The sequence below is a fragment of the Papaver somniferum genome, chromosome 1, assembly GCF_003573695.1.
Source record: "Papaver somniferum cultivar HN1 chromosome 1, ASM357369v1, whole genome shotgun sequence".
Taxonomy (NCBI): Eukaryota; Viridiplantae; Streptophyta; class Magnoliopsida; order Ranunculales; family Papaveraceae; genus Papaver; species Papaver somniferum.
The window spans coordinates 209,058,902-209,073,038 of NC_039358.1; the positions used below are offsets into that span (position 1 = coordinate 209,058,902).

Below are 14,137 nucleotides of genomic sequence, written 5' to 3' on the forward strand. Positions count from 1 at the left end.
TATGGATGAGATGCAGCTGGCTATGAAGCAATTGCAGGTGATGCTATGGGAAATTTGGAAGAATGAGTTTGCTTCTATGTTGCAGTACAAGGAATGGTGCAGCTGAGTAACTGGTGCTATTGAGATGGTAGAACTCTGAAGTGGTGATCTGGTAAATAAATATGAAATGTCGATGGAATTGAAAAGATGAAATATGAAATGTGTGTTATTGGTGGTACTGAGGAGTAGGAATTTATGTTGATGTTGGATGGGTAGTGTTGCTGCAGAGAAGCTATAGAAACGGATATAAAATTTGAGTTGAATTGCTGTGGTGCTCTAGTTGTTTGCAGCAGCAGGGTTAAGAGTGGTTGAGCGTTGGAGTTGGTGTTGGCAATGAGTTTGGTTGTAATCATGTTGTACTTTTGTAGATGTGTACACGTTTGTACACCAATGTAAACTAAGTTTTTTTTTAAATGAGAATTATATAGTCATATGGGTACTCTTTTTGTAGCTCTCGGAAAGAGCTTTCCGAATATATAAAGTTTGTGAATTTTGGACAAACGGTTTGAAAGATAAATTGATTTTATTTATTTTTTTATATTATTTAAAACTGATGACATCATCATGAGTCATTATGGATTAAACTGCAAATATTTGGACTAAATTGAACCAAGAATGTGTACTTTCCATAAAAAAGGACTAATTTGTACCTAGTTGAATGGGTTAGGACTAACTAGTATATTTGGATGGGATTTTGGACTAAACCGTATTTTTCCCTATTTTATTTCGTAATTCATACCTGATATGTTTAACCAAGGCTAACCTAGCTTGAACTTACCAGAAAAAAGAAAAGGTTAAATATAGAGCTGGCAAACAAGCCGAAACCCGCGGGTTAACCCGTGCCCGGACCGTGAAAACCCGAACCCGGACTGGCTGGTTTCTAAACAAGCCGGGTTCGGGTTGGAGATATGGTGACCCGTCGAGAAACGGGTTAACCCGGCCCGGACCGTGAAACCACTGGTTAACCCGTTAACCCGCACTTCATTCGTGTCGCCTCTCCTTCTCTGGGTTAATCGACTGAGAGGATAAACTCTCATTTATATTTTCTTCTTCTTCTCGTTTCTTTCTTCTTCTCTTCTTTCTGTTTTTCACCTCTGGTGAATTCTTGTGAGGGCTCTGAGGTGGTGAGGTTGGGATAATTAGACAAGAGTCATGGGTTGTTGCTGGAGGTGGTGTTGTTCTTGGCTGAACAATGAGAGAAGAGGAAATATTAAATCAGTGAAGATATGAATTAGAGTTTATAGAGTTGGATGATGTTATGAAGATTTAAAAGATAAATTATGAAGTTATTGTTGTTGAAGATTCATGAGTAGTTTTTTAATTTAAGCCTTGAAGTTGATTCAGTGACGAATCATTGAAGAATCAATAGTTAGGGTTTTCTGTAATTGATCGAGAATTCAATTAAAGGTGAATAAGGAGAAGTTATAAGATGAGTTTGTTTTTGATTGGTATTTGATGTAAATGGTGGAGTTATCCTGAAAAATTGATTAAGAAATTGCAGATTTAGGGTTCCTCATGTTCTTCCCCAATTTATGAATTAGAGTTTCTCAGGGTTGCTGATTATGAGACTCAGATCGAGACAGAAGAAGGGCAGAGTTGGTTTTGGTAGATGGTGGTGATCTTGAGATGAATTCTGAGTCAGGTCAGAGTAAGAAGAATCTAATTCAATTGCTTGAGTTGGATTGGTTTGAGGTAATTATTCTTCTCAATCGAATTAGTAAAGTTATTTATGTATGTTGTCGAGACTATGTGGTTGTTGATGAACCAGGATTTGAGATGAGTATTTAAGATATTGTATATATGTTGAACTGATACTTGGATGTGCATGCATGTTGTTAGGTTGAACTGCAGTTATTAGCGCAACACTGAAGTGAGTTAGTATTAGTAATATGCCTGGTGTGATCGAATTACTAGTAGTATTGTTGAATGAGGTATGCCTTTGTTTGTTGATAATTCTAATTGAAGTATATATGGTCATGTGGATATAATTGCAGTTGTTGATGATAATTCTAATTGAAATTGATTTTCATCTCTGTTTTTATTTCTTTAAAGAGTGGAAGATGATTTGGTTAAATGTGATTGTTCTTGTTTGGAAAAAGGAGAGAAATAGAGAGCTATTGATGGCAGTAAGAGTTGGTGACTAAAATGGCAAGGTTCGTGCTTGGAGGGTGGTTGAAAAATTGTCTCAACAAAATCCCTTGTGATTTGAAGGAGCTAATGCACATATTCTTCTGCAACATTTTTGTAGTTGACTCAACAAAAACCAGAAATCCCTTGTGGTTGGGAAGGAGCTTTAGATGGCCTGAATGTGGCCGGAAATAGCCCAGAAATCGATTTCTGGCGAGTTGACTCAACAAAAACCAGCTAACCCGTGAGCTCCCGTGAACCCGCAAGCTTTACCCGGGACGGGCGCGGGTTGGAGAAATGACCACCCGTAAAGAATTTCAACCCGCAAGTTTAGGCTTGTATTAACCCGTAACCCGCGGGTTGGTCACAAGCCAGATCCGGCCCGCCCGTTTGCCAGCTCTAGTTAAATATGTGAAAGGGTAAACATGTCCAATCGGGGGCCAAAGATAAAAAAATAGCCTTTTTTATTTTATCGAAGCATAACCAGGTTGAATTACAACATCTGGCCGTCAAGCTAGGTTATCTTTTTTTTTTGTTGTTGTTCATATAGAAGAGAAAAGAGGGAGAAGAAGTTTTGGCGGTGCTAGTGTCCAGGGTTTATACTTTTGAATTCTACTAGTTCCATAATCGTTGGCAACGACAAGAGAGGAATTCCGGTTCACTCGTTGGTTTCTTCCTTCACATCCTTTCAAACAGTAAGGCGGTGGTGGGTTTACATAAATTAGGTATGTCCTGTTAATCTAATTTTGGGGTGGTTCTTATTCAGTAATCGTCAATTTTATAGCTATTCTCACTGAAACTTGGTGTTTATTTCTTCAATTGCTTTAGATATGTCGGCAAAATTCTCACCAACTTTACAAATCAGTGATCTCAATGATTACATCGCCCCATCACAAGCTTGCATAGTCTCTCTAAAGGGGACTACTACGGCTAAGAAGCAGGAGACAGCCCAGGTGGTGGTCACTGTAGTTTCAATAAGAATTTTATTGATTTCTAGTTGCTATATCAAATGATTTTTGACTAATTCTTGTTCTTGTTTTTACAGAACCAAGTGGTGATTGCACCTTCTGTCAAACAATTGAACACAGAACCAGTTACAATTTCATTGAAAGACTGCTTGGCCTGCAGGTACGGTGTCTATTTTATCTGTATCATTTGTGTGTAATCAGTAACGGGTGAATTGGTACGAATCCGTAATAATCATGCCACTGATACATTTGTAAAATCTACATCTCTGCAATACGATTTGATCAATAGAATTGATATAAAGAAAGACAATTATTTGTTACAGCGATCTCTCCAGGTTATATACTCGACTCGACTCATTCTCTGGCTCTCTATAAACCACACGTGCACATGGCACGCCTACACTAACATGCACTCTACAGCACACACACTAACATATGCTATCACCCTCCCTCAAAGTCAAGGTGCCTGGAAGGTACATTGATCTTGTTCACTCTACAGCACACACACACACACACTTACATATGCTAATAGAAAAATAGCAGCTTATCACCAGTTCGGCATCAGAAATATGAACATAGTCACTGTAACATGATAAGTAGGTGATGTTGGGCATTTGCAGGTGTAGATTTAGCAGCATATCCAGCAGAAAGAAATGACAGACAGATGTACCGTACACAAATAAAAAACCAACAGATAAGAGTTGCAGTTCTAAGTTGGGTAGTACCGTACTCAGATAAGCAAACAGCTGCAGTTGAGTGTGACTGTAGAATCATAATGTTGTAGCAGCAGTAAAATATACTGATAGAAGTAGTAGTTGTAGTAGGTGTCATAGCAGCAGCACGGACACAGGCAGCAGCAGGAGTAGGTTGCGCAGTAGAAATAATCGAAGAGAAATACGAGCACATACCATCAGCACAATTAAACCTGAAGTACACAGGAGCCAGCTACTAGTAGTTAGTTGTTCAAGACCATAATGAGAGGTAGGTGATGCTGCAGTTCACAGAAAGTAAGAGATGGGAGCAAACAACAACATCAGTTGAGTCTTGTATCATTGGAAACAGCACCAGTACAACTGCAAAACTTAACACCAACTGACTATACTAACTGTACCACCATTTTTAGAAGTAAACAGTCTCACATACTGCAAAGTTTATCATTGGCATATGACATTCAGCACATATCCTGAGTGAGTTCTTGTTGCTGCAGACCATATAATATTTCATCACTTGTAACTCAGCAAAACCAAATAGAAGCTTGAAATAGAAATAGTGCTGAATGATAGTGAACCAAAAGATGTCCTGCATAGTTGAAGTACAAAACCAGCAAGAATTGAAGCTTCGTTTCAAACACGAACTTGATATAGAACAGAAATCCTTGTGATAGACAGGTGAATATGCTTACTATGCTGGTAACAAACCAAACCATCACACACACTTAACCAATATAAGCCCTTGGCCTAGCACTTGTGCACCAGAAAGCTGCAGCAAACTCATATATCACAAGGGAAGTAATTAACAAGAAGTCTTGTCACATTTACCATCTCCACTAACTCAGCATTGTGAAGTTAAACCTTAATATGAAGTGTGAGAGCTTATTCGCTTATTGTTGAACCTTAATATGTATTCTGTGGGTAACTATCTGCGGAGAAAGCGGAGAAACAAGTTGTGTATCTTAAATTATCAGTTTGAGTGATGTGTTTCTGTCTAATTGCACATAGAGACCAAAAGATGTGTACAAATTTTTCCTATTGGACCAGGGTTTGGTGTATCCTTTCATTTTCTTGACTAAAATTAAAAAAGTTTTTATGCGGAATTTACTACTTCTAGAACCATGTATACGTATCCGTCTAATCATCATCTTTAAAGTGCTTATCAATGTTATCATCCTCTAATGAGTTTTTGTAAACAAAATGCGACTTTTAAGTATTATCTGTTTCGTTGGTTTCTGGTTTTTTCGTTTTGGCAGTGTTTTTCTTTTTTGGTTTATCTTCTTCTAAATGATTAATATTTTATAATGCAGTGGTTGCATTACTTCTGCAGAAACCGTTATGCTTGAGAAGCAAAGCTTGGAAGAGTTCCTTACCAATATCAAAGATGGAAAGGATGTTATTGTCTCTCTCTCTCCGCAGTCTAGGGCTTCATTGGCTACACACTTTGGCCTTTCTCCATCTCAGGTAATATCAATGCTGCCTGTGTCATGTTAGTTGAAGATGAGCCATCTATATATATGTTTCTGCCTATTGTTGTTCCTAGATGTTGAATCAGATTAAAATCAAAGTAGGGATACAAGCTTTCATGAACACTTGATGAGTTTTTAGCAGTATGTAGGAAAAAAATAACTAGTTCATAAAAAATCACCAGTGCTCTCTCTGGAAACTTGCTTTAGAGGTGCTGGTTTTTCAAAATCTGGAGTGCTACTGGAGACAGTATCGCATACAAATATAGCTCAGCATTATGTTACTTTTTATTTCTGAATATGGCCAAAGTTACGAAATTAGCGACGCTTAAAAGATGGTCAAGTTATCTTGTTTAATTTCGAGTTGTAACAAATCAGCTACCAATTCAAAGATGTAATCGAATTCCTTGATTATCATCTTTCAGTTTCTGTTTTTAGTGATTACCAGTTGGATTTTGCGTTTCTTCCACCACTTAACTTTTAATTCTGGCTTCCATACTGAAACTGGGTGAAGTTTGTTCACACAGTTTCCTCCTAATTTCCTACTGTTCAAGCAGCTTTCCATTATTAACATGATTGATAGTTTCCTTTTGTCACACAAGAGACAAGTTTCTGATACACATTGTTTTGAATTTCCAGGTGTTTGGAAAACTCACTACCTTTTTGAAGTCCTTGGGGGTAAAGGCTGTATTTGATACCAGCTGTAGTCGAGATTTATCACTCATTGAATCGTGTAATGAATTTGTTGCTCGATATAAACAACAACAGTCGTTGCCAATGATTTCATCAGCATGTCCAGGTATGTTGTATTCCTTTTATTATTTGCACCTCTCCATGAATGTCAAGGGTTGTAATAGAGCTGGTTTTGGGTGACATGACTTTCTACCATGTCAGGTAGTGGTCTGGTTTAGCAAGTGACGTGATATATTCTACCATGTTAGATAATGACATGATATTCCACAGGGCTCTGATTTAGCAATTTTAGCCGTTAATGAGGTATATCATTATAAAAATAAAACTGTCATGTTCTGAAGCCCTTTAACCTCCTCAAATCAGCCTTAGATGTTGAAGTTTCATCTTTTCTCTGTTGTAAAATTTACTTTATGGAGTTACAGAATTGGCAGATAATAGAGCGTGGTCATCCCTTGTGGTCCGCATGGGTCAGGTTGTTAATTGAGAATGCAGCAATAACCACAAAAATAAAATAAACTAATACGGATTACTAAACTTTCATGTGTTTAGTAATTAGTTCTATCATCCAGAAATAGTAGACTTCTGCACCAACTAGAAGTCTCGTGTCATTTCTTCCATTGGGAAATCCCTTATCAACTGCAGCTATTGTTAGCAGCACATATGTCTTGAGATTGCACGAATCTGTTAATCATCATTTTACTGTTCTGCATGGTTCTCATGTTATAGTTGCTCACCTGCTGCCTGAATTCATGTTTTTCTGTTTGTTATTCAGGTTGGGTATGCTATGCAGAGAAAACTCTGGGATCTTATATTCTACCTCACATTTCGTCTGTGAAGAGTCCCCAGCAAACAATGGGAGCCACAATCAAGAATCATATTTGTCAAAGAATGGGTTTCCGGTGAGTTCTTCTAACCTTTACTCCACTGCATATCATGAACATTAACTGCTGGGATTGTGAGCTCAATGTTTTAATCCGAATTTTAGGCTCTGTTGGTAAGGGAAAACACATATAGCTCTGGAAGCATCAATAATCAAATGATGTGTAGGGAATTACATAATCTCTTACTTATGAAGATATTATCTAAACAAAGAGAAAGGGAATTGAAAAGTTAGATTGTGGTCTGATTTAGCAATTTTGGCCAAGTGATGGCAGTAAACTTGTTAATGAGGTGTCCGAGAAATATTTTAGCTGGCAATTTCGCTCAACTATTTATAAACTTCATACAGAACTCTAATGAGAACCTTTCTATAATGGGTATTTATAATTTAAGATGGCGTTACTAAATAGTGTCGTTGATAATGCTTTAGTGGTCATAACAACTTCAGTAAATATCCTATTTGTCGGCTTCTAGATACTTACTTTTCTTTTCAATATGCTATTCTGCTTCCAGATGTGACCTTTGTCTTCTTAGGAAGATCAACCTAACCATATATCCGGTTTAGACATTTTTCATTTGTGGTTCTGGAATTGATTATCTATTTCCTGTAATGGACTCATACTATTATTATTGTTATTTGGTTCATGTGTTGGATCTGTTTTTTTTAACCATTTTATCACGAAATCTATCTGTCCCTGAAATATCAAGTATTATTTTGGATACAATCTAAGACGTGAGGGTCAATCCGAAGTTCTACACTCCTTTCAATGCATTTTCTGGTTTATCTTTCAATGATTTGACTGAGATTATTTGTAGGCCGGAGAATGTCTACCATGTGACAGTTATGATGTGCTATGATAAGAAGCTCGAAGCTTCGAGGGATGATTTTTTGTTTCCGCTGGACTCAAATGGAGAAACTAGGAATGATGCCGAAAACCCAATGGTTGCAGAGGTAGATTCGGTCTTGACATCAGGAGAGGTCTTGGAATTGTTACAGGTATTTGTGGTGGCAATTTCTGTCTCTGAAAGCAATGTATCATCAACTTCCTTTCCTTTTACTTGAGATTTAACTAGTATTGTAATTATTATTGTTATTACTATTTTGGACGGGGAAGAAGTGGGCAGTGTTTAAACTTGTTTCAAGTTTCTAAGATTTTAAGCTATGTTATTTGTGCAGCGAAACTCTGTGGATTTTAAGACCTTGGCAGGTTCACCATTGGATAGACTGTAAGTCACCCATATCTTTAAGATTCTCATTGGTAGTTGTAATGTGTACCGGCAAAGTACAATTGTTGTCAATCTTTTAAATACATGGAACTGCTTGCAGGTTAACAAATGTTGACGAGGATGGACGTCTGTATGGTGTCAGTGGAGGCTCTGGAGGCTACGCTGACACAATATACCGGCATGCTGCTGAAGTACTAGCTGGAAAAGAAATTGAAGGACCTCTTCATTTTGAACCAAAACGGAAGAATTCAGATTTCCGTGAATTAAATCTGGATGTGGAAGTAAGTGGTTACCTTTGGGTCTGCTGTCATAGTAATTTAACAATACCATGTATGTGCCTTTTAAATACCTATGGTGCATGCAATGATACAAAGCAAGATTTAGTTAAACAAATGTCTGTCTAGTTCCACCTGATGGAAACGGATACTGAATTACTTCCTTGCTATCTTATTTCCTGGCATACATATCTTACCAACCCTCTGGATGAGTGTTATGGACCTCTGCCTTACTATTATTATCATCCGATGATGACTATAGTAATTTCTTAGATATTTATTTTTCTGGGAATTCAGACAATGGAGTTATGTACCCCCTCCCACACGTTAGCTCCATGTTTTATCATACTAAAAGTTCGCGAGTTTGATACCTTCATAAAACTTTATTGATTCATGCTTAAACTATGCTAGTATCTAACTTCTTAAGTGCGTCATTTTGATATAGGTGGAGGGGGAGAAAAGAGTTTTGAAGTTTGCCCTTTGTTATGGTTTTCGGAACCTGCAGAATGTTGTCAGGCAAATTAAAACTGGAAAATGTGATTATCATTATTTGGAGATCATGGCCTGTCCGTCAGGTAAGTGCTTGATGAAAAGTAGTTCCATAAATTGTGAATTTACGAGTCTAATGTATTTTGAGATTCAGAAACTAATTTTGGATGTAATTTTGGTTTGTTCATTGACAGGTTGTTTGAACGGTGGAGGTCAAATCAAACCAAAAGAAGGGCAGTCGGCAAAGGAATTAATTCAAACATTAGAAAGTGCTTATATGGAAGATGTAAGTTGCTCATCTTTATGGAGATATGAGGTTTGCTGAACTGCTTTGGTATTTGGAAGTTATCATCATTTCCTAAGTTCTGCCTTTCATATTCTTGAGCGGTTTGAAACATCCAACTAATATCCTTATCTGGAGACGAAATGTGATCTCTTATATTCTTTGGTTCGGTTTGTGGAATGAATCAGTTTTTTTTGTCATCTCCCCTTCATTTTCTATCTTCTGTGATTTGTACTGTGTTTTTTTGTTTGTTGTTTTCACAAATTAACGGTGTTTTCACATATTAACGGTATTTACTAAGGGTTTCCCTTGTGCTGGATGATTTATGAATGCGAGTTGTTACTCTTGGAGTCACATCCTTGTCATACCCTTTTTTTTTGTTATATTCTCGATCTTGATTTCATCATTGCCCCCCAGTGTCTGCTGTTTCATGCTAATATTGCACTCTTGATCATAGGTGGATAAAAAGCACTAGCAGTAGCCTTGTCTTTTTATAATTAGTTTGTCTCTCTGCTTTGTGTACACTCAATGACATTGGTATATTTCATACAGGTGGTGGTGGCTAACCCTTTTGAGAATCTGTTAGTGAAGGGGTTATATGATGAATGGCTGGAGCAACCTGGTTCGGAGAAAGCTAAGAAGCACATGTACACCCAGTATCATCCGATGGTTAAAAACATTACCTCTCAACTCCATAACTGGTGAGGAGCACGAAAGAAACATTATTTGTTGGCTCTTTTTGTTTATTCAAGCCGTAGGCACCATCCCTTCACTACTGCTACTACCACGGAGAAGTTGAGTGTTGGAAGACTTCCTTGTCTATGGCGGCAGTTGTTCAATTTCAAGACAGCTTTCTCAGCACGTAACTCCCTTACTAGGTAGATATTATTTAGAGGTAAAGCAGATCATCTTTCTGTCATAATCTCATCACTTTTGAGAGAAAAAGAAACAAGTATAAATTATTCACCAAGTATATGGAATGTATATGTACGCAAGCCTTGTGGTTGACAGAATACCAGAATCTGAATCCAGAGTTTGGACGGCGTTTTTCCTGTTTCTTCAGCTGTGCAAACTACAAGTGATGAACATATGAAACTATGAAACAAGTCTGGTATAAGGGGTTGCGGCGTGTGTTCATCCAACTGTTTCTGCCATGTGTTGGAAAATGCTAAGAGGTGCCGTGGCTACCGATGGTAGAGTCAAGTCGATTGGTTCACCAGAATCTTTTCTAATAATAAGGTTCTTGTCATGCCTTATTAGTGCCCTTCAAGCTTCTTCATTGTTATTTTGTTTATCTAGAGTGATCCTGTATATAGTCACTCTTGGAAACAATTTTTATGTTATGAATTTTGGATCATTTTGATATTGTTAAAAAGCCAAAAAGAGCAACAGATATATCTTAAAATGTGATGTTTGTTTGACTGTAGTAATGCTGTTGACTACAAGGTTCTTGATTATAGAAATACCATTCTATATAAAAAGAAAGGTCCACAGGACGCCTTGAACTTCAAGTGCTTCAGTTTGCTGCACCAAAAGAGAAGGCACTGAGCTCTTACAGCAGCACAAACAATGCAGAAATTCATACTTCTCTTGCCTTTCCGGACAGGAGTTGCAAATTTATTTTCTGAAAACGCCTACATTGCATTTTTGGGACCAACGTTCCTGATAGGACGGACTCGAGCACAGTTGCCCAAAGTTAAATAACTCGAGCAGAGTCAATTGACCGGAAATTTCTTATCTTCCCTGCATAAAAAGTTCTTTTTTCCATCCCTCTGCTCTTGCCTAGAAATTTAGCTCCACCATTAGTTCCTCTAGTCTTTAAATTGACATGCTGAAGAACCTTAGCTACAAATGGCTATGTCGTGTGTGAATCTACGAAAGATAATTCCTTGTATGCCCCACCATAATGATAAGATCCCTAGTATCCACGCAAGTAATTAATTAGTGGAAGTAGCACTAATGGCTGATATTAAGTTTCTAACAAGATTGAAATGACATTTTAACGAAAGCTTATTTCAACTCTCAGCCATCATCTCATTCTTATTCAAGAAGACGACTAATTTCGTCTTTACATTATGGTAGCCGTACCTAATATTTGGTTATATAAGTTAAACTCAAAGATAAGGCAACATGGGGCGGTGGCTTGTTGGCTAGCTCGTAGGTCTCATAGCTATATTGAGTGATCCTGAGGTCGAGAGTTCGAGCCTCTCTCGACCCAATTTTTTTTTCTCTTACTTTTTTATCGCCTTACATCATGTATGAGATCACCAGTTCGAGCCTCTTTCACCAGTTAGTTGTTTACTGCTTCAATGGCCCTTGGCCAACAGTCATCTTGAACGATTTTTTGGGACCATGGTTTTATTTTGGGTAAAGGTATTAGAAGTAATTCTAGGTCACCCCATATCTAGTTATTTATGTAATACCTAATCTACCCTCTTAATTAATTTTAGGTTATGATTAGTGAATGATTTAGTTAAAAACAATTAGTGAGATTAAATTAAAAGATGGGTTTATTATTAGTTGAGTAGAATTATTGAGAGAGTAGAGTTAAAGAAGATGAAGGAGAAAAACATGGAAAATAATTTTTTTTTCTAATTCACTAAGTTTGAGTATTCAAATGATGAAAACTCATCTGATTCTTCATCTCCCTCCTCTCCTAGAATATTTGTTAATCTTCAAAATGATCCGGATTTGAACTGGATTTTGAACAGTTCGGTTACTTTATATGAAGAACAAGTAACCGAACTCATCTGAAGTTGTAGTTCGGTTGCCCCGTGAGATGAGAAAGTAACCGAACTCATCTGAAAGTGTAGTTCGGTTACTTGCTCCAAACACGCAGGTTACCGAACTTTCTAATAATTTCTAGGAGTTACAGCGTTATGTTCGATTGGTTCTCAACTAACCAAACGTTGGTGTACAAAGTTCGGTTGGTTCGCAAACTGCATGCACTTTTGATCTAACCGAACTTTACGTAATATAAGAGTATATAAGTTTATAAAGTTCGGTTCTTTCGCAAACTTGAACCTAACAGCTAACCAACCGAACTCTGAGTTCGGTTTCTGCGATAAAATTGTGAAGTTACCGAACTTAACAAACAAAAAAACGTGAAGTTCCAGCGTCTATTGGCTAAGTTCGGTTACTTTGTAGTTTTAATTTTTTTTGCGAACAAACCGAACTCTATTGGCTAAGTTCGATTATTTTGGAACTCAACATAGTGGCCACAACAACACAGTTCGGTTAGACTGTATTTGTTTTTTTTCGGTTCTAAGGGTGGAGTTCGGTTACTTTGTAATTTTATTTTTTTTGCGAAACATTCGAACAGAGAGTTCGGTGACTTAGTTTTAAATCCAATAGAACCGAACTGTTCTTCGTGTTCTTCATTTTCAAGAAGTTCGGTTAGTAAACTATGATTTTTTGGAAAATCGACCTAACCGAACATGGCTCTGTAACTCCTATTAAAACCCTATTTTGATGATTTCTATTCGATTGAAGCAATCAAAATCAAATTAAAGCGAAGGGTTTGTTGGAAAATACCTCCGGAGTGGTCCCATGGCAGAATCAGGTTGCGGCTGGCGTCTTTTATACTCGATAAAATTATTATGTAACCGAACTTAATTGTGATTGCATTGATGTTGTTACATTTCTTAAATAGGCGGTGGTGGTGGTGGTGGTGGGAGGAGGTGGTTGGTGGTGCTGATAATCGGAGGTGGTGGTGGTGGTAATCGGCGGTGGTGGGCGGTGGTGGTAATCGGTGGTTGGTGGTGGTGGTGGTAATCGGCGGTGGTGGGTGGTGGTGGTGGGAGGAGGTGGTGGTTATATATATATATATGTGGTTATTAGGTTAGTTTTAAATTAAATTAGATTAAGAATAGGTTAGTCATTTCAACGTTTTAGGACACCCCTTATTACTATAGGGAAGGTAGCCTAATAAAATCATGATCCCCTCAAAAAAATCATGGTCCCTAAAAAATCATTCCAAACATATCACGGATGCGGTACCAAAATGGGCGTGCTAGTTTGACTTATGATTATATTTTTGGTTTGCACATGATAAAGAAATTTGGTCTGTGGGAGTAATGATAAGGCATATGCACAGTTTATACAAGCAAAAAATTGGGGGGCAATTCTCCTCATTTTTTTCTTCTTTAGATGGTTTTTTAGAATAATTGACATGAACGGCTCTTCAATCTATTCCCTCCCTTTCCTTTACGAGCTTGTTCAATGGGGGCCCACTAATGTATTATGTATCTTGCTAAAGAAGGACATAGGATCTTTGGAAGCTTATCCATGTCTTGTATCAACTCTAAAGTTGCAAAAAGAAACTGTTATAAACGTGGTGTGATGATTAGTCACTTAACAAAACTCAACTCATAATTATGGTAAAGGGAAACTCCAATGACATGGAAGTAAAATCATCTATAACTTAAAGAAATATCCACAAGTATCAGCACTGCTCGGTCGAACTCGTAAGCGTTGTTATCTCAAGCTTGTTTGTCAATGTTAGTGATCAAAACTATAAGTCTTGATTTCTAGTCTACTTATAGTGATGTCTCGGACTAGGATAGATTGTGTAGTTGAGGATTAGACTTCATGGCGTTCATCAATTGAAGACGAAGAACTACTAAGGAGAGCTTGTGGAACTTCATCAACAAAAGGTATGTGGAGACTAAAACTCACCTATTACTTGGAAAGTCTATTTCTACTCTATCTCCTATATTGAGACAAAAATCGTATTACTATATAGTATTCGATTATACACATTTGAGATTTCGAGCTGAGTTTAACTCGCTTACATATTTCTCGAAATATGTGTTGGTAAGCTTTCGCTTCAACCAAGTTCAACTTATATTCTTGACGAAAGTCAAAAGATGATCATGTGAAAATCGCCGAGTAGCATTTTACAAGGTTTGTGTGATACAATCATTTGGTGTAGACTTGGAATGTTTCGTTATGATTATTTCAATAACTTGAAAATTTCTTT

The 14,137-nt window shown here is 37.4% G+C and overlaps 1 protein-coding gene across 2 annotated transcripts; it reads left to right on the top strand.

Moving 5' to 3' along the window:
• Positions 1-2,664: 2,664 nt before the first annotated feature.
• On the top strand, positions 2,665-10,580 carry LOC113314397 (protein NAR1-like). Of its 2 annotated transcripts, XM_026563198.1 has the most exons (12): positions 2,665-2,891; positions 2,995-3,119; positions 3,212-3,294; positions 5,155-5,308; positions 5,950-6,109; positions 6,776-6,902; positions 7,699-7,879; positions 8,060-8,109; positions 8,210-8,390; positions 8,830-8,959; positions 9,068-9,159; positions 9,709-10,580. In XM_026563198.1, the coding sequence occupies exons 2-12, from the start codon at positions 2,997-2,999 to the stop codon at positions 9,859-9,861; spliced, it is 1,434 nt and encodes a 477-aa protein (XP_026418983.1). In that variant the 5' UTR covers positions 2,665-2,891; positions 2,995-2,996; the 3' UTR covers positions 9,862-10,580. The 2 variants fall into 2 exon arrangements, with proteins under 2 accessions (XP_026418983.1, XP_026418988.1); XM_026563203.1 differs by lacking the exon at positions 2,665-2,891 and having other exon boundaries at positions 3,101-3,119; positions 5,175-5,308.
• The last annotated feature ends 3,557 nt before the right edge of the window (positions 10,581-14,137 follow it).